Source organism: Watersipora subatra, chromosome 8, assembly GCF_963576615.1.
Source record: "Watersipora subatra chromosome 8, tzWatSuba1.1, whole genome shotgun sequence".
Lineage (NCBI taxonomy): Eukaryota > Metazoa > Bryozoa > Gymnolaemata > Cheilostomatida > Watersiporidae > Watersipora > Watersipora subatra.
In genome coordinates this window covers 47,786,620-47,811,998 of record NC_088715.1, presented here as the reverse complement: position 1 = coordinate 47,811,998, position 25,379 = coordinate 47,786,620, and the positions used below count along the sequence as shown (strand labels likewise).

The 25,379-nt window shown below is 36.2% G+C and overlaps 2 protein-coding genes across 4 annotated transcripts in view; one reads left to right on the top strand and one right to left on the bottom strand.

Moving 5' to 3' along the window:
* Window positions 1–1,295: 1,295 nt before the first annotated feature.
* On the bottom strand, window positions 1,296–17,883 carry LOC137401471 (YEATS domain-containing protein 4-like). 3 transcript variants are annotated; one of them, XM_068087826.1, is made up of 7 exons: window positions 17,800–17,883; window positions 9,407–9,477; window positions 7,272–7,358; window positions 6,399–6,498; window positions 5,542–5,636; window positions 2,184–2,364; window positions 1,296–1,623 (listed from the first exon to the last, which is right to left on the bottom strand). In XM_068087826.1, exons 2-7 carry the CDS (start codon window positions 9,455–9,457, stop codon window positions 1,451–1,453), a joined length of 687 nt encoding a protein of 228 aa, XP_067943927.1. In that variant the 5' UTR covers window positions 9,458–9,477; window positions 17,800–17,883; the 3' UTR covers window positions 1,296–1,450. The 3 variants fall into 3 exon arrangements, with proteins under 3 accessions (XP_067943927.1, XP_067943928.1, XP_067943929.1); XM_068087827.1 differs by lacking the exon at window positions 17,800–17,883 and adding an exon at window positions 17,633–17,796; XM_068087828.1 differs by lacking the exon at window positions 17,800–17,883 and adding an exon at window positions 12,259–12,319.
* Window positions 17,884–18,144: 261 nt separating this feature from the next.
* LOC137401807 (uncharacterized) overlaps window positions 18,145–25,379 on the top strand; it is a 32,992-nt gene continuing 25,757 nt past the window's right edge. Inside the window, exons 1-2 of the mRNA XM_068088288.1 lie at window positions 18,145–18,182; window positions 19,922–20,000. The gene's annotated coding sequence lies outside the window, so the exon portion shown is untranslated. The remainder of the gene's footprint in view (window positions 18,183–19,921; window positions 20,001–25,379) is intronic.

The window sequence follows — 25,379 nt, the reverse complement described above, 5'->3', positions numbered from 1 at the left end:
CAGCTGTTCAGAACAATATTTCTTAATGAAGTCGGCTCCAAGCATGTTATGGCCCAGGTAGAAGATAAATTTTGTTGTCTTCAGTGCCAGCCACATGTATTGTCTAGTATAAACCATTTTAGAGCAAGCCACTATCCATTAGAAATCGAAGCTATTTGGTATCTTCAAGCTAGTTCTGTTTCTGTTACTTTGACCACCAAAAACGTCAGCACCCTGAAAACCGTCAGGTCCCTTCCGGGGTCTGTACTGAACTCCCTGCAAAGAAATGACAGCGTCTGCACCATAAGCGACAAATATAATTATGCATATTTTCTTTTAGCCTCACCTGTCAGACACCTGTTATGCATTTCACCGAATGGCTAGTGGTCATAAAATAGCCATTTTTTTGCTTTGTATACTGTTATCAGGATAATGAAGCTGTTTAAACTCATATCTAGGAATGGCAAGGTAATTATAAATCCATTAGACTTTGATCATTGGACTTCCAAAAACAGGGTTCATTCTCTTATTCGGTGATATATAGTCACAAATATTTCAGTTTGTTTTATATCTGTAAAGAGCAAATCACTACCTTAATAGAAACTGTGCCCATCCAAAGCCACGATAGTTGGGAAAAAGATTGCGTGAATCAGGGTTTAAACTGGCAACTTACAGCGTGGCAGTTCGACACTAACAACTGCCCTGACATTTGTGAATCGTTGTACGTATAGTTATTCCACCTGCTGATCTCTCATGGCACCCTAAACTAACAGTGAACTAGCCATAATAATTTCCTATTTTCATGTGTCTACTTTGGCAAAGCGTGAACAACTTTATACCATAAATTTTAAGTAGGCCAGAACTATATACAGTGTGTGGACTTATTGTGGGGAAATGAGAATGTTATAGCAGACACTACTGGTCAGGTCTACTCCTAACAAATCTTGCAAGCTATGCTCAAGAGCTTGTGTAACAGGTCAACCCTGGTTTTTATGTACATAATTCACAGATTATGTTTCCACAGTTAAATACTTTAGCTATAAAAACGGTGTTCTCAATATTGAAAAATTAAACAACTGCAGGCAGGTATAAAACCCTATATCGATTTTGGACACATTGTAGAAATATTTTGTGCACATCAAACTGTGTGTAAAATCACAATCAACCTTATTCATCATAGGCTATAATAGATACCGCCCAGGCGCAGTGCAAACTTGATTGGAGAGGTATTTAACCAACAACAAACAGCAATTCATTGTAGACATATATCTGATGATCTCCTGCTAATTTATAGCATAAACACACTTATTAGCAGATATTAGAATAGATTATGTATTTGTACAAAACACAAGATGTACAGAACAATGCTATATACAATTTCTATGTCTTAAAAATAGACATGATAGCTGTACACTGAGAGATGGCTGGTTGAGAACATTATTACATGTGTTTAGCGAGTGTTACCCTGCAATCAGGATGGTGCATTCGCTGATGAATTGGATTCCAACACCCTCAATTCCTGCTGAAGTTTCTGAATTGCCTCCCTTGAATCTTTTAATCGGTTACTTAAATCCGTAATCTCTAGCCTTACTTTAGACTTGGCTGAGGTAATCTTGCTTAGTGTGGTCTTCTTCTTTTCTTCAACTATAGAAAACATATGATGAACTTCTGGAGAAGAAGCTATGGTTTCAAATAGATAACAAGAGTATTCAAGCTATTGTTTGTTGCTAGTGCTCCATACAACATGGAGTCGAAGACTCCTGAACTGTTAAGGTGAAGAGAAAATAACTCCTAATTCTTCCAAACCATCCTACAGAACTGTAAGGCATATCATATCGGTAGTTTTACAATTTTCAAAAACATCTCAAAATTCTAGCTAGCTGAAGCTAAAGCTGGACTTGTACCAGTCTTTCAATATCTGTACAATATGCTATTATATTATATTACGCACATATATGACGGTAATAATTAAAAAAAATACTGTGTTGTCTTCATGCAGAAAAGTCATTTCAAAATGGAAACTTGCTGATTTCAAATGATCAAACTTAACTAAAAAAAGATTAGTCCCAATAAAAACAAATTTGTCAGCTAAACAGTTTCTCAAATGCGCAGCTGTTATGATTTAGAGCATCCAAAATTGAACACTTTAAATTAATGGCCTAGCTGACACAAGGACCAGCGCGAAAAAGCAGAGAAGTACTCACAGTCAATCTCGTGTTTATAGACACCCAATGACAGGTGCTTGGTGTTAGACAAGCACTGTCTCATCATGGCAGATGGCTCAAGGAATACCAGCTCATCATATACCTCATTAACCAGATGTTTTTTGCCGAGAGTGGCTGATGAGTCGGTGTGGAAGAGTTTGAGTGAGTGGTAGATGGTAACCTGTAAGACAACACCTACAAACTTATACGATTGAGGAAAACTCTGTAGTAAAACAGAGAGATGCAATCTGTTGTATTACACCAAACCCTAATGCATCCACTCAGCTCCCTTTTGATGCCAATCAGCAGGCAGACTAAAAACAGTTCAACAAGTCAGTTTCCCTGGAACTTCATGTTTAACATATACACCCGAAAGTGTGTGTAAATAACGGCCAATTGTGTCATGTTTAACATATACACCCGAAAGTGTGTGTAAATAACGGCCAATTGTGTCATTTTTATTCGCTCTCTCTGTTTTGATCTCAGAATAAGTCTTAACTATACCAAACTTATGAAAACTGTATTTTTAAATCTTAACTCTAACTTATTGTTTCCATAGATGTTTCCATAGATGTTTCCATAGATGGTTCCATAGAGATGTTTACAACAACCAAAGGAGGTAAAATCTCATCCCAACATGTTAAGGCTGGCTCACACTATATCGCTGTATCTCGGCGTTGATGCCACAATACTTTGGTGATCATTGATGATAACAATGTTCACACTGTCTCAAACTCATCCAAGTTTGCATCAGGAAACACTCCGTGATGTAGTGTTCTCATTTTTCTTTTTGAGCTTTCGGGAAGAAACCCCCTTGTTTTTACCTACTTGCGTCAAATACTAGTCTTACAGCGACTATCATAAACAGAAATAAATCACCCTATCCGCGACTGCAAATTACTATCGCCGAAATGGTTCATGTTATACAAGCTGTCGTCAATGTTCGGCGAAATATCAGGAAAGTTTGACAGCTGAAAACTTTCCTGATGTATTGCTTTATCGATGCCATCATATCAGCCATATATATGCTTTATCAGCCCGCAGTTTACGTAGTTGACGACAAACGACGAAAGGAAAACACTGACATAAGGCGGCAATATAGTGTGAACAAGCCTTTACCCCTGTTTAATATGATCACATACCCTTGTCATGGCCACCAAAATGTGCACGAAGCAATTTTTTTCTAACTTTGCCATTTCAATAAACGCAATGTTAAACAACTGACAATATTTTCCCAAAAATCACATCTAGAAAATAAGAATTGTATAAAAAGTTATAACAACTAACTGTTATTGATAATTGATGCTATTAGCAAAACAGTTCAGTATTCCTAACATGTTTCTTATGCTACAATAAGGTGGGTATTTATAACGATTATATATTTATATACTAAAAATTCCCCTGTCATACAGCCCACGACCTGACAATGGAATAAGTGATAACAGAAAAAAGAAATGGCAGTGCTGGTTGTTGAAAAAGTAGTTGTCAGCAGGAAATGGCAGAGTATAGTGCAAATGAAAGTTGTTCGAGATGACATAAAATTTGAGGAAGCACGACTTCAAAAAGGTGCAAATAACAATTTCAACAAATATAGAAAAGTTAGATAAGTTCAGCGTTCTGTTTAAGGTCACGTAATCCAGTCTCCTCTCTTTTACGTTGTAGGATTTGGTCATTGATAGCTAATCGAGTGAAATGCAAAGTTAGAAGTAAAATGGCAAGCTACTGTGTACTTTACACAGTTTGAAAGTTGGTTGTGTTGAATGTAGAATCGTTTTGATAGCGATCTTTAACAGAAAACAAGTATGAGCGTTCACACGTCTGGAAGTTTTCTGCAAACTGCAGCAAAATAAAAAATGTTCTTGTCATAAAAGGGCATTGTAGTTCGGCCCTAGCTTGTACATAAGTTGTAAAGAATCTCAGCTAACGTTTTAAATAATTTAATGAAACCTTCGGTGATTGGACAAAAAACATAGGCTGATAAACTGTGTACCACAATTTCGTACCTGTAAATCGATCTACGCCTCAAACGGTCTACGTTTATTACAGAACACCTTCGGATAAATTCGATTACAAGTAAACAATGCCATAGACTGGTGAAATGAGCACAGTTTTCTCATGAAATGCGCACTGCTAAATAGTTATACTATCTGTCGCACGGCTTTATTGGCGTATCGTAGGCTGGTCTTAACTTTTATTAATCCAAGCTTTTCAAGCGTTTTGTGGCGATTTTCGGCCAAATTAATCTGTCTATTTGTGTATAATCCGATCAGATGGGTAAGTTTTAAGATACTGTCGACAATTTACAAAGACTTGGTAACCTGTTTAAATAGGCTTATATGTGTTTGTATCGTTATTAAACTTTAACGACTCTACAAAACGATGGTTAAATTTGTTGATGAGATTTCGAAACAAGGGTTTGCAACGTTAATGATGAATAATTTTCGTAAGTTGTGTGCACATGCATTTATCATAAAAACTTTCAAACTTCGCTCCGCTCGTTTGGTCGTGGGATAATTTGTTACGATTCAATGTACAAGAAAACTAAAAATTTGTTTAAATATACAAAGTTAGCACAGTATATCTAAATAAGGCTACAACTCTATGTGTACTCTTCATCTGTATACCTGGTGATTTTGAACACACAAAATAACTAAATACATTGTATACCATTATTCAGCATATTTGTTGTATTCCCTGCATAAGTTCAACTCACACCAATTACCCATCCTGCCATAAGCCGTACACTTATTATTTTTGCAATTTGATGAGTTAACATATAGCTTTTAATATATGTTAACATGTACAGATGCTACATGTACATATGTACATGTAGATGTAAATATGCTAACAAACAGTCTTTGATATATGTTAACAAGTAGTGGCCTATATATGCTAACATGTTCTTTGATATATGTTAACATATACTGGTTGATATATCTTAGCATACATTGGCTGATGTATGTTAACATAGTCTTTGATATACAATATTTGAACATGTAGTGGTTGATATATGTTAACACTCAGTGGTGAATATATGCTAACGTGTAATCTTTGATTTATGTCAAGAGAAAATTGTTGCGCTTGCTACACAATTGATTTCCGATTTACAAATTTGACAACAATTGTTCGAGTCTACATGAAAAATAACACTTTTTCATCTAACACGCGCTAATTGAAGATGCTGCCAACTAAACTACATGCTCACTTATACATGTCTCCTGGGCATATAAACACAGTAACCTGTGCAAAGAATATCTTGTGACAGCACATCTTCAAGCAGATTATATTCCAAAGATCAAAGATAAGATTTTATAAACAATACTAAACTCAACTGAATTAAGAACAAATTCAGGCTCACCGGACGTTCATTTGGGTCTTGAAAGTGTATTTTGATTGCAATCTCGAATTCTCCCCAGCCCGTCTCCGTTACTTCATAAGGTGGTTTCAGAACAACTGCGTAACAGTAACCATAACAACCTGACACAGCGCCGTGAAAGCTGTACTAGTACTATTATGATATGACGGAGTTAATCAGGATACAGACTACCTAAATAATCAGTCAGTTCATGTGATTAGAGTGAGAGTACGTTATTAATAAAGAGAGCAAAGCCAAACGTACCGAGTTTACAGTCTCAAAAACTGAAGCTATAGATAAAAATACCATTTTAGACATGGCAATTTGCTGTGTTGAAATTTGGCTTAGTTCATTGGACACCTCGATCATGGAACACTGATATGAAAATCTTACATAACCATGCTTAAAATTACACCTAAATGCATAACTCTATTTATTAACATATAATTTAATCAATGAGACTAGGATATTGAAATGGTTTCAATAGACGACCCAAAAAGCAGCTATAAAACCCGCACTTGACACACTGATTGATGTCTTTTGTTTGAAAGAACTCGTCTCTTTGACCTTGAGACCAAAGAGACGAGTTCTTTTATACTTGACCTTTTACCTATTTTGACCTCTACCTTCTGATTTACACTCTTGAAGCTCCTTTATACAGACAGTAAAGTTTCGTAACTCCGCCATTTCGACTGATGTCTCGCAATCCTACGTCGCTTCCGTTTGTATTTTATGTTTATCTACCGGAGATGTTTTATTGATTCATCTGGTGCTGTTAGAAGTGGACTTTAAATGAAGCAAAAACTGAGGTTAAGTGCGCCAACTCGCGATATCTGTGACATATAAAGAGAAGGCCTCACCTCTGTTTGAATTGAGATAACTTTCATGGAGCTTGAAATGCACTTTCTTGACATACGCTGACATGTCCTCATTGTGGTAGGGCTTTAGCATTACTGTCCACTGAAACGATCAAAACTCTAGCTAAGAACTATCTGTTCCCTCGGTTTGCCAAATGTGGATGAAAATAAACTGAAGATTAAAACTCACAGTAATTAGCGTTGTTTGACTATGTTTCACGTTCTGGCAGCAGCAAGATTGCATTTAAACCTACAGTCTAACTCTACATCTGAGATCTGCTTCTTAGATTAAACCGGGTTAAAGAAATTGTAAGAAGAGCTTTGACCGTAGCGCAAGCGTTTAGGTAACAAAATCCAAATTCAACTCAAATTACAAGCAAAAGGAAATAAAATGTAAAATAATTTATATTTTTGTGAAAAACAGAATTAACAGAAAAACAGAATTCATCTGTTATTATTACACAACCTTTGCTTTATGTATTGAAACCATGAAGTAATTTAATGCAACTATAAGCAATGCAGAAGTATGAAAATATTTTTGATTGTTCAGAAATTTAGAAAGCATTGTAACTAATATGAAATGAGAAATTCATGCGAGTGTCATCATGAAGCAAATATGTTGAGCCAAGGCTATGCAAATATGTTGAGCCAAGGCTATGCAAATATGTTGAGCCAAGGCTATGCAAATATGTTCAATGTTAATCATAAAGGTGATTGTCCTCATCATGTTTAGCTGACAACTTAAATGAAGCAGTACTCAACGCGTAATTTTGAGGATGATTATCAAATAAAACCAGACATAACTAAGCTTACAAAAAATGTCAGAATCGCTTTTGTTCGATAGTTCTTCCGCAACATTGTCTAGGAAATGCATACCTGATGTGTGTGACCATCTTCCTCCCTCTTTTTGCCAAAGTGTTTAGCAATGTTTCCATATATTATAGGTTTTACAACAGTCACACCCTAAAAAAATCAACTTGTACTAAAAAATATCTCATAAAACACAAAAAGGATTCTATTTGATGATTAGTTAGACAGCTGGAAAGAGCGTGAGGTGAAAGAATGTAGGAAGGTGGAAAGTAGGTGGCGAGGATAGATGTAGAAAGGTGCTGAGTAGAAGCGATTATCGATGGAGGACAGCAAAAAAAGATGGCAAAAAGCGAGGAAGAGTGGAAGAAAGCGAGGAAGGGTAGATGTGGACAGGTAGGAGTGGAGGAAGGCAGGAAAGAGTGGAGGAAAGCAGGTAAAAGTGGAGGAAGACAGGGAAGAGTGGAGGAAGGCAGGGAAGAGTGGAGGAAGGCAGGGAAAAGTGGAGGAAGGCAGGGAAAAGTGGAGGAAGGCAGGGAAGAGTGGAGGAAGGCAGGGAAAAGTGGAGGAAGGCAGGGAAAAGTGGAGGAAGGCAAGGAAGAGTGGAGGAAGGCAGGTAAGAGTGGAGGAAGGCAGGTAAGAGTGGAATAAGGCAGGTAAGAATGGAAAAGGCAGGTAAGAGTGGAGGAAGGCAGGTAAGAGTGGAGGAAGGCAAGTAAGAGTGGAGGAAGGCAGGAAAGAGTGGAGGAAGGCAGGGAAGAGTGGAGGAAGGCAGGGAAGAGTGGAGGAAGGCAGGGAAAAGTGGAGGAAGGCAGGGAAAAGTGGAGGAAGGCAGGGAAGAGTGGAGGAAGGCAGGGAAAAGTGGAGGAAGGCAGGGAAGAGTGGAGGAAGGCAGGTAAGAGTGGAGGAAGGCAGGTAAGAGTGGAATAAGGCAGGTAAGAATGGAAAAAGGCAGGTAAGAGTGGAGGAAGGCAGGTAAGAGTGGAGGAAGGCAGGTAAGAGTGGAGGAAGGCAGGTAAGAGTGGAGGAAGGCAGGTAAGGGTGGAGGAAGGCAGGGAAGAGTGGAGGAAGGCAAGGAAGAGTGAGGCGGATGAAAAGAATAAAGAGCAGGAAAAGTAAAGTGTTAGTAAAGGTGGAAGAGATGAAAAGGTAAATGTTGGTAGAACAACGCATAAATAGACAGAGGAATGTGGAGGGCAGAAAAGAAAAGATGGTGACAGGAACGACCGAAAAAAGAGAAAAGGGTAGAAAGGAGTAAGAGAAGGGAAATATTGAAAGAAGGATAGTGTTTATAGTGTAGATTGCAGTGCTACGAAACAATAACACCGCATATAGTGATGTGACTGCAACTGACTGGATGAAAAATGCAGGATATAGATAAACTACTTGTTACGTAGTAGTTGTGCAGTTTATCTCCACAAAAGTGAAAATCCATAAAATAGAAACTAACTTTTAAAGTATGAGCAATAATTTTAATACCAGAACACTTAAAGTGCTTTCTAAACTTATTGTATTTATTGCTTGTATTTCATATATAATAAGCAGATAAACTGAATTTCCTTGACTGATTTGTAGTTTATATTTCAAATTCAGTCACAGTATTTTAAGCCAGAGAATGCACCTATGCATTAGTATGGACTTGATCTGGCCTGAATATTCGTATTTGTGATTAACTGGGTTCATTGTGGGAAAAAAATCACATGTTTAAAAATATGAGAGCGATTCATGTATTTTGAGGTTTTATTATATTTATTTTGTTTAATTTTCAAGTGTTTAATAAATATTTTTTTATTTAGCGAAGTACTGAAGCTGCAAAAGTTGAGAGTTGAAATAGCGAGAGACTACTGCATATGGTAAAATCTAACTAACTGCAGAGCCACAACTCACACCATCAAAGTTTGATGAGAAATTAAATGAGTAACCGCTTGATTCTTGTAAACTTGACCTCAAATTGATAGCCAGTGTCAATAAAACTAAAAAAGTAGTTTGATAAGCAAAAAAGATCTTGAATTTCCTCGAGGGCTCCTGTCTTTAGATTGATTTTCCTGAATTATTCACAGGACTGTATCACATTTCGATACATAAACTATGAAAATTATCAGCCAATTGATCGATTACTGTCCTGAGAGGTTTATCAATTGTGCTTAACATAAAAAATGCGTACAAACAACTTTAAACCCAGTCTTTAAAACAAGTTGGCTTACCTTAACTCTACCTCCTCCATCTGGTCCAAATTCGACAGCAACATTGGACATAATTTATATGTAATTTCTTCCTAAAATGGAATCATAATATTTCAACCAAGTCCTGAATGAAAAAATTAACGCTAACACATTACTGGGAATGAAGAATTACTGAGTGAGAAAGACGAGGCACGATAGAGAATATTATTTGCACACAAACTACAGACCGTTTATTTCCTTTGTCTGCTGAGAAGGTGGTGATGTTTTGAGTTTGAATAGATACATGACCAAGGAGTTTGCTAAGATTATGCCCTACTTTTTGCATAGAGTATAAGCTTGATTATTGCTATTCAACTTTTCTATTTTTGGGCAAACTAATTCAGGATATTCTTTTTAGAGCTCAGCTATCTGTTATTCGACTGCTTTGATTGATTTGGCATGTGATTCTAGTAAACTGACCTCTAAGCTACCAATAATTGTGAATATATAAAAGTGAATGAACTAATAGCTGTACCAGCGAACTCTCGAAATTGTTGCTCAAAAAATGCAGGAAAGAGGTTGTTAGTGGAATATCATAATTTCTAAGAGCGGAATTTCTCAAAGAGAGTGAGAACTCATATTAAAGTATTATCTGGAGACATATATACAGTTTGCTGTTGCGGTTGCAGTGGTAGCCATCAATGTGGAATTAATCTATTGGTCAATAAAGATGCTTAAAGCTCAAAATGATTGTTTACTGCGTGCAAACTACAACAGCTTTTTGTACAGCGCTGTGTATGGAGTTACAAAAACATGCTTAACGCTATGACGCAAACACGTCCCTAAATAACTCAATATCCTTTTTTGATGTCAAATTATCTGTGAATTAAACTTCACAATTTATTTTTTTGGAATAGAGGAATGCGAGAAAAACATTAACTTCAATATGAGTGTTGAGGTTTTCAGACTAAATACCTTTGAAAGTACCAGTAATTTGTATTAAATTTCGTTTTCAAATGTAAGGTTACAGCACCGTCTTAAATACACTATAATCGCTATTAGCTTATACACTAGTACGCCATTAAAAATAAAATATTCATAAAGCTGACTAGGAAATACTTTATAAAAATGATCTGCAATGATCCATGATAAACTTAATTTGATAAAATCCCTTGGCAACAAGTTTGCTCTTTATAAAAATATACAGTCATACCTTGACATACGAGCTTAATGCGTTCTGCCACTGAGCTCGTATGTAAATTTACTTGCACCTCGAGGCACTATTCTGTATATAAAACATTTAAGGAAAAATTAATCTGTTACTATATTATGAAAAAACCGCTTAAAGAGGATATTACGGTGGAAGTGTTTTTAATTGTTATAATTTAGTACCGACACCAACAAAGTAGCAAATACCCATTTAGTTATTATTATCTGCAATGAAGTGTAACATCACTATGTACACTATTGAATGGAGTTTTTACCTTCGAGACAAACATTAGGGATAACGGGAGTCTGAGAGACTTGACAGAGACTTGACAAAGACTTGACAACAACGTGTTCGGCACACTAAACTTTTGTAACCCTGCGTAATAGAAACTTTGAATTTAGCTTCAATGAATTTACTTTACTAAACACACACTTGAAGTTAAGTTTTAATCTTTTACTAAACTTACTTTAATTTTGTTGTCATATCTTTTTAGTATTTATTGTCAGTTATGCACTTTTGCCTCATATTAACTACAACTTTCAGCCAACCTGTTAAAAACCTGTTAAAACAGAGTAAAAAAAACTGAGCGATGCTGTTCTCGAAAACAGCCTCTCACTTACTTGGTCAAATAGTGTAGTGTCTATCAAGAACCGGTTCACACTCTCGTATCTCAAATATTACTCATACCTTAAGAAAGAAACTTGCTAGAAAGTCAGCTCGTATCTCAAATTTCTCGTATGTTGAGGTATGACTGTATATGTAAATACTTCAAATAATGTAGATAACTCATCACAACTTGAATATAAGTCATAAAAATGTTACTTTCTACTTTTTTCTATGATTTGTCCTCACTAACTGTCACATTGCTTTTTTACGTTTGAAAGAAGTTGTAATACTGCAGCTTATTGGTCAAATCCAGAACTTCTGTCACATTTATTGGTAAATGTTTGAACGCAGCTGTGGGTTTGGCTTGTTATAACTTAAAGCTCAAATGAAGATCTTTTGTAAACAGCATATTATGCAAGTTTTCAACTCAGTAAGGTGCAAGTATCTGTCAAACACTAAGGCTCGACAGCAGAGTAGACGCTCCTAGAATGTTAACTATCCATTTCGAGATCGTTTACGTTACACAAACAGCCAACTACACGCAAACTGCCTAATCAATTTTTTCCCTTTATTTCTACGCTGAAAAGAAAAAAATTGTATGTTTATAGACTAGAAGAACAGACAGAAAAAATGTCAGTGATTCCTTCAGTTACTGTATATCTGTCAATTCAAGAATGCGAAAATAAGTTCTCTGATTGTAATTAACTCTCATTGAAAGTAAACGAAATTATAGTATGCTAGCTTAATTTCAACAATAACTCAAACCTTATCAACTATCATTATTATTAAAAGTAAAACATAACAATAATGGTTACCACTATCATTAACACTGTCACTACAAGAACTTTTGTTACTGAAACTGTTAAACATTCGGTAAAACCAAAAATTTGAGATCGGCACATATAAATTGTCTTAACATTTAACCAAATTAATTAGCATAAAATTTGACATCATTTGACGCCATATGAAGGCCACAAATGTGTTGCAGAATAAGTCTGAACACTGTGACTGAAGTGTGAACGACGGTTTGGTGAGAACACACAGTGTTCTCACCAAACAGAATATACAATGCTCTCACCAATGGCCCTTTTTAGGACTACCACTTTGTTCAAGAGTCTGGTTTCGACTATTGCAATTTACTTCAGGGTGGTTTCTGCATGCTTGGTGTGTAGCATCCTAATTACCGATGGTGATACTAAGAACAAAATGGCTATAGATTATTGTGACGAAAGATGCTGCAGCTAATAAAGTAAATGAGCAAAACAAAAAGGGAAGATCAATTAAAAAATGAAACGGCACCTAACAATCATTGTTGTATAGAAACATTAGCAAACACCGATGCCAGAAGGATACAATGCCTAAGCCACCGCAGATATGCACAATGCTACAACAAAGAAAACACCTGGTACATCAGAGGACCATCAGGACTAAACAGCCATCACATACCCATCCACAAGCGGATTAAAAACCTCAAAAGGAGGTAGTCTATGAGAAAAGACGCATACACTGGACCGCCAGAAAACTATCAAAAGAAATTAGGCCTTTATCAAACACGACCAAAATAACTGGAGCTAGCCATCATTTCCAATCAGTAAACTCTCATGGCACACTTAAGACAAGTCCACTAAAATGCCAATTCTTTGCAACATTAAAAAAAAGAGTCTGACTGTTAAATAACATTTTCACAGTCTTCAAACAGAAACATCAATACAATGAAACAGCTCCAATGATTCAGTCTCTTTGCCCTCCGCCTGCTGAGGCTCTTTTCACTCCATCTGTGAAGCATCTTTCTCCATAATCTGCTAAGCTAGCTATGGCCAAATGGCTGATCTAGATCTGAATGCGGATCTCTGTAATTTTTTTGTGGATCTTTCAAGTTGGCTGTCAAAAAATATTTTTGCAGTATTTTTTCAAAAATTTGGTTTAAAAAATGCTTTTGTATACTTTTCTTGGAATTTTTGTAAATTTATTGTTTTCAGCAATGAATTTTGTAAAAAAAAACAATCGAAGAACACGGCTCACAAATACTCCTCTTCATGAATTTTAAGAGTCGCTGTAAGTGGCAGGAAACTGCGTTTTGATAATATTGTGAAGTCAAAGCTCACTCATAATTTTTCTCACTGACATCAGACATATTTATTACAACACATTCATTCAGTGATTTTTAGTTAAATTATGTATATAAACAATGTTTTTTAAAATCGCATTTGTCACTTTGTTGTGAGATGTACACAAATAATTGCGTGTTCATATATGGCAAAAAGAAAAATGCACATTTTCAGCTTGTTGTGGATCTTTAGTTCATTAGATTCGGCCGCAGCGGATCATGACCAAAATCATTTGGTCATCCCTGTGCTAAGCCTTTTCTCTCTCACTGCCCAGGTTTATTGTATTTCAACTGTTGAGCCTCTCTATCCATGGATTGTTATGACTCTCGTTTAACTGTCGAGTTTCACGCCGTATGATACCGAGCAAATGAACATGGACGACTGTTCAAGTAAGTGTATCATATTTATCGGTTATTTTAACCTTGTATCATTACTAATATATGTTAATTTAGATTGTAGTGTATTTTAATTAGAATAGAATAATGAAGTATATTTGCTGGTAAATATTAGTATTGCTTAAAATAGCCTAACACCTCACTAGCACCTAAACCATTAAGAATCAAATTAATTTGCACAACCCAAGTAAATGTGCACAAACTGAATGTGATAGTAGTATTCAAGTGCACATGAAATTTTAATGCTCGTGATCGAGATCTCGCCAAGACAGCCCAAATTGAAGTGGGTGTAATAAACAAATACAATAAAACACAAACCTAATTTAGATTCTGATCACGGCTCACAGTTGGTACCAACCTGGCCGGTCAGTCCTGTATTTCTGATATGCTCTGACACTTGCTACATTTCCATACCGATATACAGGTAATTGCCTGCAATACCTATCATTACACTGTACATAGTCGGAATAGAGTAAGATGACAAAGCAAATTCTGTTGTATATTCGGGTTAGTGGGCCCCAGGCTATGCTCATGTCAGAGATCAAGGCAGTTACAGGTAGGGAAAAAAGCTAAACGAGAAGTCAATAACGTAGTGGTGACACAATAGAGAGAAGGTTATAAAAGCGCATGCGAGACAGAAGCACTTCTTTTGTTGCTTCAGTTCATGTAAGTTCATCTATTTATACAACTTGGCGCAATTGAAGAAGCTCTAACTTCTTTTGTAGCTATCGTTGGCAAACGTTTTTGGTGGTATTGTAAGTTAAACGATTGACAGTACCCGTTCATGGGGTGCAGGCTAGGTGATGGTCAAAGCTGTGTGTGTCGTGATTAAATATATAAGGGAGAGGCGCTTACATTTATTATTTGCAAAAGAGGAGTGAATTAAAAATAAAAGGAAAGGTGTAGTGGTAAAAAAAAGAAGTCGTGTTGTGATGGAGTTCGGTTATCCAAAGCTTGTGTTTGGTGAACACGGTGATAGTTCGTGAGGGAGATTTGTGAAAAAGATGAATTTTTGTAATGAAAATGCGGTTGAGAGGTAATGAAGGTGGCAATATACACCCTATTATGAGAGATAGAGCTAAGATGACGCCGTTATTTAGAGCTATTAGGCACAGTGGTGGAAAAGTATTAAAAGGTGAAGGGTTCGATGTAAATGATGCAAATTCCACTTATGAAGAGGCAGTGAGGATTTTACAAGAATATAATGGTAGACAGGAGAACATGTTCGTGAAGAGGCATATGTTTTTGATGACTACACAGGCACTCGGTGAAAGCGATAAAGAGTTCTTGCAACGAGTTGAAAGTTTCAGCAAATATGCCAAGGTAACGAATTATGCTGATAGAGTAAGGTTTGCTCTTATAGTGGCAGTTAACAAGTTGAGCAATAGAGAAAGGAGTAGAGACTTGATGAAGAATGCCAATTTGACTTGGGTGGTGTTGAATGAAACATTGAGGGCTCATAAGATGGCAAATAACTCAGTCAGGTTCTTGAAAGTAAAGAGTAGAGGTGGCGGCTTGAAAAGTAAAATTAGGAAATAGGTAGCAAAGGTGTCAGAGTGCAACCCTCGTGTGAAGTACCGAAGTGGTAGTAATAGAGGATACGACTCAGGAGGTAGATATTCTCCTAGAAGTAGTCCTAGGAGTGATAAAAAGTATTATGATGATAGTAGTGATGAGCGTGATGTTAGTAGGTATGGGGCAAAGAGTCGAGAGTATAGCAATGAGGTATAGAGAAAATAGCAGAGAGGTATGTCTCTAGATATATAGCAAATAGTAAAGAAGATAAAAAGAATAGATTTTGTTACACTTGCATGCGTAGTGGCCATGAGATGCGGAACCAACCCTCCATTAAATGTTTTTTCTTGTAGACAATGTGGACATGTATTCCAATATTGCACGAATAAGGGTGGAGAAGTAAGGTATGAAAGACGAGATCGCAGCAGTAGGCAAGTAGGCAAGAAGGTAGCCATAACAGCAGTGTTGGGAAGTACGACAGTCGGGAGCAGTAGGGAGAGGTATTGGGGCAGATACGGCCTTCTTGATGTAAGGGATAAGTGGAGTAGACCCAGAGATTACATTAAGAACAGGTATGAGAGACAGCCGGTATGAGAAGCGAAAGATGCATAGGCATGATGAAAGGTACAGTGACAGTAGCAGGAGTAAAAGTGTAAGATTTGCTGGTTATAGAGATACGTGTGAATATGGTAAAGATCAATGAATAGGCTGGAGAATTGTGCAGTATGTGGAAGTCAATGGAGTAAATGTCGAGTTTACCTTTGATACTGGGGCTGAGGTGCCAATAGTAACCGAGGCAACAGCCAATAGGTTAAACATTCGGTAAAAGAAGCCTTCAACAGCTTTGGAAAATGCTGATGGTAGTGAGTTGAACATTGTTGGAAGTGTGGTTGTTCATTTGGAAAGAAAACACAGAACCATGGATGCTGAAATTTACGTGGTGAAAGGATTGAGAACGAATTTTTTGGGCATAACTGAGTTGAAGCAGCGAAAACTATTTGCTGTAGTAAAAGCATTATGCGAGAGCAAGTTTGAGCCTGTTAAGGAGTGTAGAAGTATTAAGCCAGTTAGGCCGTTTTTGTCCAGAGCTATTACTGCTGGATTAGGTTTTCATGTTTTAGATGATGTCAAGTTGAAAAACCTGACAAATAAGTTTGTCAGGGAGACCGATGTTGAGAAAGGCTATACAGGTCAAAATTTGTAGACTTGTTAAACCAAGGCGGTGACGAGTGTGGATGCGCAGTAATAGAAAGGTATTTCGGAAACCAGCACAGAGACAGTGGTGGAGACAATGGTAGCCGAGAGGGACAGCCCAAGGCATCAGAGAAGTAAAAGTGTCTATGGGGAATGATAGGGAACAAAGTCCTGCTGAGGTAAATGAAAGTGCTAAAAAAGTAGCTGGACCAGTTTCTGTAATAGAGAAGGTGTGCTCTTTTTAGCCAAGAAGTCCAGCGATGGAATGTTGGACAGAGATGGTTATGAGAGAACAGTAACAGAGATTGAAAGAAAGGAAACGAAGGTACAAAAGACGCCTGAAGAGAAAATGGCTAGAATAAAAGCCAAGAATAAGGCAGCAGTCATGGAATTGGAAAATGCCTAGGCATTGAGGGTAGCTATACAGCTGGCAGCCAAGGCTTGGAGAAAGATTGCAGATAGTAGCCCTGCCCTAGTAGAAGGTCAGGACAAGCTAGATAAATCTGGGCTTATGCCAATTTCTAACTCTGTGGTGCCATCCTCGGTGCAGCCGGGTACGGCCCGGTGGAGACCTCCCACAGGATGCCTGCCAAGCCCGTCTCTATTGGGGAGAGCGAGATGAAGACGGAAGATACGGAACCCGAGATTGATGAGTCATTGTTGACCCAACCACAAGTTTCCGACCTTGTTAAAGGTAGTGGTGATGTTGGCTGTCACATTAGTGATGGTGTTGGTAGTGACAAAGGTAGAGAAGGAGCGGTGGTGGTAGCGCAGGATGTGGAGGGGAGCTCAGGAGTGATAGTGGCTCAAATGCATTGATGGACCAGTCGTAAGGAGAAAGGTAAACTTCACCAGCATGGTGAGTCACTGGACGAGTTTATCCATATTTCTTGTCATCTGTATTTCTGGAAAGTTTGAGGCCAAAGAAAAGAAGAGGCATGTTGTATAATCATTTTAGTGGCCCCAAACTACGCTAATTGCTGAGATCACAGCAGTTACAGGTAGGACGAGAAGTCGGTGCCATAGTAGTAACGCTGTAGAAGGGAAGGCTATAACTGCAAGAACAACATGTAACATATTTTTTCAAGTCTCACATGACAATATATAACACTTGCCAACTACAAAAGGATAAAATCTGATCGCATAAAGTCTAGGAGCCAAAATAATAAAACGCACACTAAGCTAACTAATGAATTAAAAGTATGAAAGGCTTCTGCAAATTGCTTGCTATTTGGCGCACTTTTTGCTTTCATCGTCCCTTTCTTTTTCGCTTTCATCATCGGTCGGCGCACAAAGTTCCATTGATGTATGCAAATGTGATCATATATGTAAACTCAAGCTTATCTAGGTAATTCACTACAACCTTCGACTGAACGAGGTTGTTTCAAATATGTTCGAACTTCTAACCTTAATTACAATGTATAAAAGTTGGTGGCCGAAGTTCGCGGAGTAGATACGTCCAAAAAGTTGTTTCACACGCTAGTTTCTCTTATTTCGTAAGCAACCAATCATCGAAGTTCTTTTTTACTCTTCGCCAATTAAAACATAGTATATTTTGTTTACATGTTGTCCTGTTCGAGTACGATTTAAACAGTTTGCCCAAATGTTGTTTTGCCTTGTTTGTTCGATCAAATAACCTCACCTGACAATCACTTGGCGTCAAAACGATGAGCGACTTGTCTGTCATGCTGTCTCGAAATACTCAAGTATCGCTCTGCAGTTCTAGTTTCCGGAAACACATCGTTATTAGTGAATTAATCTTCATTCGCGTAACGAGTCGCGACAGCAAGGTCGGCTTACTAACTGTTCATAGGTTCATAATGCTGAACTTTGCAGCAGTTTTTTAAAATCAGTTTTAAATAAGCATACATTGATATAGTATAATAATGTTAAACCAGAGCACCTTTTTTACATACTAAATGTTAATCAAGTCTTAAACATTTTATGACCATTTGCTAGCTCTGATGAAACTGAAAAAAAGGCACCATCAAATAACCATAATTGCTTGTTTTTTTTTATAAATGTGATGAAGTATATAATAAGTATCTGTTTGGTGTACTCTTTTCAGCGAAGTAATTTAGCATTAACGCATTTTGCATTACACAATTGTTTAGCTTGGTGGTTTAATGTAGCCTAACATTTTTTCAATTTAGTAGCTGTTTAATTTTTGAGATTTGGTGCTAGAAGCATTTTATTCTCTATAACTTTGAACCTAATGTTTAATAACTTGGTTTAAATTAAGAAGTTGTCAGAGAAAATCTAGGTTTTAATCACCACACTTGAATTTTTAGGTTCCTTCATTTTTTTAAATGAACTTTTATCAATCTTAAACGTTGCAACTGTAAACTTTCACATTTTAGTTACAATAAAAATTCACCAAGATTTTGCTCAAAATACATTTATATTCACTATTGCATTACCATTGCTCAAAGGGCTGATCAAGGAAGCACCAACTAACTTTTAGCTTAAATCTAAATATGGAAACGCTATTGCAGCTTTTGCTTCTCAAAAAGTTTTTCATGGTGGTGAAAATAGCTGCATTCTACTCTTTGCCACAACTTATTAATAAGCATTTTAGTGAATCTTAAAGCATCACTTCTAGGTTGAAATACGAAAGCTTTATTAATAAATCTATGACTTTGGATAACTTAAAGGATGACATATGCTTGTTTATTTTGTGGCAACTTAATCTTTTAAACTCATTTATTTTCATTTTGAACAATGAAAACTGCATGTTTGTCACCTTCAATAACTTTGCAACTTTAATATACTAACTTGCATTTAAAAAATGGGTGTACGGGTATGCTGTTTTCACTGCCAGGTATTCTGATGATGGTGTGCCTGGAAATTATATTTTGGATAAGTCTGTTCATAATATTTAACCTTTGCTAAAATTGGATATCAAGGCTATGTTACGCCGAGTTGGCTGATATTGGAACCGAAGTCCACGTTGTGTAGCCTTAATCAAAATTGCACACCAAGGCTATGAGGGTCATTTTTGGCCAGGATGGGAAATCAAGATTTAACCATACAGCTTTGGCTAATTATACTAAATCTACGCAAATCAGCCATGACTAAGAATTGACACCAAGGCTGTGCTATGTTACACTTTGTTATGGTATTATGGTATTATGGTATTAGGACTAGAAGCTTTTTGAGCATGTCTACATAAGCATTTTGTTTTTCTCATTTGCCTCTTTGTTCAAATTATTCAAGAGGTATTTGTTGTTGAGATCAGTTGAGGTTTTTATTGCTTTTGAGATCTAAGAGATTGTAGAAAAGTCAATGTTTTGAAGCGATTTCAAATTTGGATAGTGCATGTTTTTTTCTGTATGGTCTGGTCATTATGTTGAGCAAATTACAGGAAAAAGATTTTGTAGGGTCGTTCAGTCTGTAAATAATCTATTTACATCTTATTTTATTACATCTTTTCTAAAAATAGACTACTTTTTGTATTCTGTTGGCTCAAGACATGACATTGATAATTTTGTAAATTTGGTGTCTCACGAAGCATCTTTTTGTCTAATAGAGCGGAACACTGGTAGATCGTCATTGGAACTGCTGTTCAAGAAGGGAACTTCTTGCGGGATCAGCAGATACTTCTACCAGTAAGTAATTTCATTACCGATAGATTTTCTTTAATTCATTTTTAAGCAAATTATAAAGCACCTTTAGATATGTTGATTCAACAGTTTGTTAGGTCTTGCAAGAGATGACAACTCATGGTATAATGGTAGTGGTGTGTCATTTTTACCGATTCTATGTAACCACCTTGCGGTATATGTCGGATGGAGTTACACTATATACACATTTTATATAAACATTTATGACACTTTAGTGCTGCTAGAAATGACATGCATTGCTAAAAAGTAGGTCATCCAAAGCCGGTTTGTAACAGGGATTTAGGCCCTTTTGAACACACATCTTGTAAGTAGATATATTAGCAGGTGCTGCATTGTATTAATAAACAGATGTTGAACCAATATTTGCACAAACATCTAGTGAACACAAGGATATTTTAAATGAAAAAAAAACAGAATTCGACTAGATTTACATGTGAATAATTTAATGCTTTACTAATTTTAAAATCTTTTTAGTCCTTATCAAGCCCGGAGAAGCTCAAAATGATTGTTTACTTTGTGCAAACTACAACAGCTTTTTGTACAGCGCTATGTATGCAGTTACAAAAACATGCTTAAAACCATGATGCAAACATGTCCCTACATAACTCCATATCCTTTTTTGATGTCAAATTATCTGTGAATTAAATTTCACAATTTATTTTTTTGGAATAGAGGAATGCGAGAAAAACATTAACTTTAATTTGAGTGTTGAGGTTTTCATATGTGAAAATGACCAAAAGATTTGTTCTTAAAAACTTTTGAATGGTGACAACCTTGTATATGAGCAGTGCCTCTACCAAGTAGCTTAATCATGAAGCCCAGAATGGTAGGCACGATATTTTTAGATGTTTTATTTTATGCCCTACTTCATATCTTGAATCATCTGTTCCGCAATTTTTGTGCATTAATGTACCTTCCTGACTGGATCAAATAGGCTTTTCAGTCTTCATAATCCACTGATGCGAGTTTGGAATGATTTATCACATTCGATTGACAAATAGAGGATCACACTACTTTGTCATGCCGGCCCAATACTTTACTGCCATCATCGTGTGACTATTTCTGGTTATGCATATTTTGTTTAGATTGCAGTTAGTGTTCAAAGTGAAATTCCTTATTTCTGATTAAGCATTTACTATGCTGTTGGACTGGATGAAGCAGCCCTGAAGCCGTATAAGCTAATCACCGTTGACAATTAATCTAAACAAATAACTAAATTGCATCTCACAATCATTTAGTGCATCCATTCGTATTAAAGGCCGAAACACACTGAAAAATATATTGCTTGATTCGCTGACCAATTGAGATGCAGTAGTGAATGACAGCAATGCTGTGTGTATCGGCAGTGCTTGATAGTTACATTTGTTCATGTGTTGTAAATTGAAGCCTTAATAGTGAACAGAAATGCAATTTGATTTGCAATAAAGACTAATTTGCTCTAATGTAACATAGTATAGCTTAAATAAAAATTGTTCAAAATCAAAACTATTAAAAACTTCTACTCAAATATATAGTATAATTTACATTACAAACTTTGTAAGGTGCTGTTTCATTGTATTGGTATATCTGGCCAAGTATTGTGCCTCCTGTGTTTTGCAAAGCAGTCATTCCAATATTGACTCTTGTACTATTGTACTGTTAGGCCTCATATTCTACTTCTTCCGCTCTGGTTTTTGGTCTTCAGTTTTTCGTGGACTGTTTGGTAATCGATTTATTTGCTGTAACATTGTGCTTCAATGATAGAAATTAATTTATGACATCTGATTGTAGTGATTAACTACTACCGACTTTTACTGTACTATCAGCAAAAATCAGATCTGGTTATACAAGAACTGAACAGTCTATTGGCTTGAGTATGAACATGCGTATAAAGCTGATATCAATTACTCTTCTCTCATGATCAGTGTTTTCAATCAAGGAAACAAGATGTTTCATGTTTGCACTACATAAAGCAATGATTGAAGAGATCATTGTTTTATCACATCACTAATTGCTAATAGACATCTTGCCAATGCTTCTGTGGCTACGCAATAGATGGTGCATGATGTCAGTTTCCTATCTTTTTTCATGATATCTGTTCAAGCTAAAGGCCTTTTGATTAAAAAGTTACAGTTCAAAATGTCAATCATGTTTTTTATTACACTTAAAAGGTAGTACCACAATAACGTTGTTGTCAAGTTTTCAAAATGCAGCAATTCTGCTCAGCTGTAACATAATTCAAGAATGAAGAGCACACGGTATAAAATTATTCTAAATATACGAAGAGGGTCAGAATGGGCAAATTGGTGAGTTGAGGCAGTTGAAACCACATTCGTGACCATTTCTGATGGCAAAGGCAGGCGCTTTGTATAGACATCCAAACAAGTTTACTCGCTAGAAACGATTTTTCTCTTAGTGTTGATTTTTTAGTACTATCAACCTTCAATTCACTATCTCGACTTGTGCGCAATAATATTTAATTATAAACTTTGGTTAAGTCACTTATGGCCAACTCACTCAATAATTCCTCTTTTCTGTTTTATCATTTTCCGTTGGACACGTAACTGAACACATCATTTTGTTGATGGTTGCTGTTGCTAATAAAAGGTTGTGCATGTACATCAAGTGCCCCAAATAAACTACTATAAATATATGCTGGTTTTAGTGGCGATGTGATCAGAACACATCAATGCTCGTGTTGTGGAGGTGGAAGGTGTGCGTGTTGTGAAGGTGGAAGGTGTGCGTGTTGTGGAGGTGGAAGATGTGCATGTTGTGGAGGTGGAATATGTGCGTGTTGTGGAGGTGGAATATGTGCGTGTTGTGGAGGTGGAATATGTGTGTGTTGTGGAGGTGGAATAGGTGCGTGTTGTGGAGGTGGAATATGTGCGTGTTGTGGAGGTGGAAGGTGTGCGTATTATTCAATAGCAGTTGGAGCTCTACTTATGACTAACAAACTGCAATGGAAACACCCGAGTTAGTTGAACAGTATAAGTTATAGTTGAAGATCAGAGGAAGAGAGTTATTTGAACAGTATAAGTTATAGTTGAAGATCAGAGGAAGAGAGTTATTTGAACAGTATAAGTTATAGTTAAAGATCAGAGGAAGAGAGTTAGTTGAACAGTATAAGTTATAGTTAAAGATCAGAGAGAGTTAGTTGAACAGTATAAGTTATAGTTGAAGATCAGAGGAAGAGAGTTAGTTGAACAGTATAAGTTATAGTTAAAGATCAGAGGAAGAGAGTTAGTTGAACAGTATAAGTTATAGTTAAAGATCAGAGGAAGAGAGTTAGTTGAACAGTATAAGTTATAGTTAAAGATCAGAGGAAGAGAGTTAGTTGAACAGTATAAGTTATAGTTAAAGATCAGAGGAAGAGAGTTAGTTGAACAGTATAAGTTATAGTTAAAGATCAGAGGAAGAGAGTTAGTTGAACAGTATAAGTTATAGTTAAAGATCAGAGGAAGAGAGTTAGTTGAACAGTATAAGTTATAGTTGAAGATCAGAGGAAGAGAGTTAGTTGAACAGTATAAGTTATAGTTGAAGATCAGAGAGAGTTAGTTGAACAGTATAAGTTATAGTTAAAGATCAGAGGAAGAGAGTTAGTTGAACAGTATAAGTTATAGTTGAAGATCAGAGAGAGTTAGTTGAACAGTATAAGTTATAGTTAAAGATCAGAGAGAGTTAGTTGAACAGCATAAGTTATAGTTAAAGATCAGAGGAAGAGAGTTAGTTGAACAGTATAAGTTATAGTTAAAGATCAGAGGAAGAGAGTTAGTTGAACAGTATAAGTTATAGTTGAAGATCAGAGAGAGTTAGTTGAACAGTATAAGTTATAGTTGAAGATCAGAGAGAGTTAGTTGAACAGTATAAGTTATAGTTAAAGATCAGAGGAAGAGAGTTAGTTGAACAGTATAAGTTATAGTTGAAGATCAGAGAGAGTTAGTTGAACAGTATAAGTTATAGTTGAAGATCAGAGGAAGAGAGTTAGTTGAACAGTATAAGTTATAGTTGAAGATCAGAGGAAGAGAGTTAGTTGAACAGTATAAGTTATAGTTGAAGATCAGAGGAAGAGAGTTAGTTGAACAGTATAAGTTATAGTTAAAGAGCAGAGGAAGAGAGTTAGTTGAACAGTATAAGTTATAGTTAAAGAGCAGAGGAAGAGAGTTAGTTGAACAGTATAAGTTATAGTTAAAGATCAGAGAGAGTTAGTTGAACAGTATAAGTTATAGTTAAAGATCAGAGAGAGTTAGTTGAACAGCATAAGTTATAGTTAAAGATCAGAGGAAGAGAGTTAGTTGAACAGTATAAGTTATAGTTAAAGATCAGAGGAAGAGAGTTAGTTGAACAGTATAAGTTATAGTTAAAGATCAGAGGAAGAGAGTTAGTTGAACAGTATAAGTTATAGTTAAAGATCAGAGGAAGAGAGTTAGTTGAACAGTATAAGTTATAGTTGAAGATCAGAGGAAGAGAGTTAGTTGAACAGTATAAGTTATAGTTAAAGAGCAGAGGAAGAGAGTTAGTTGAACAGTATAAGTTATAGTTAAAGATCAGAGGAAGAGAGTTAGTTGAACAGTATAAGTTATAGTTAAAGATCAGAGAGAGTTAGTTGAACAGTATAAGTTATAGTTAAAGATCAGAGAGAGTTAGTTGAACAGCATAAGTTATAGTTAAAGATCAGAGGAAGAGAGTTAGTTGAACAGTATAAGTTATAGTTAAAGATCAGAGGAAGAGAGTTAGTTGAACAGTATAAGTTATAGTTAAAGATCAGAGGAAGAGAGTTAGTTGAACAGTATAAGTTATAGTTGAAGATCAGAGAGAGTTAGTTGAACAGTATAAGTTATAGTTGAAGATCAGAGAGAGTTAGTTGAACAGTATAAGTTATAGTTAAAGATCAGAGGAAGAGAGTTAGTTGAACAGTATAAGTTATAGTTGAAGATCAGAGAGAGTTAGTTGAACAGTATAAGTTATAGTTGAAGATCAGAGGAAGAGAGTTAGTTGAACAGTATAAGTTATAGTTGAAGATCAGAGGAAGAGAGTTAGTTGAACAGTATAAGTTATAGTTGAAGATCAGAGGAAGAGAGTTAGTTGAACAGTATAAGTTATAGTTAAAGAGCAGAGGAAGAGAGTTAGTTGAACAGTATAAGTTATAGTTAAAGAGCAGAGGAAGAGAGTTAGTTGAACAGTATAAGTTATAGTTAAAGATCAGAGAGAGTTAGTTGAACAGTAGAGGTTGTAAGTTGTTACATCTTAGATATGTGATAACACTCTGTAGTTTCCTCGCAAAACATTTACATGCCTCTAAGCAACGGCATTGATTACAAACAAATAATATCCCAAACCTTGCCAGCGGTGTAGGGTGATTGCCAACGCTTATCCTACTTTGAAGCA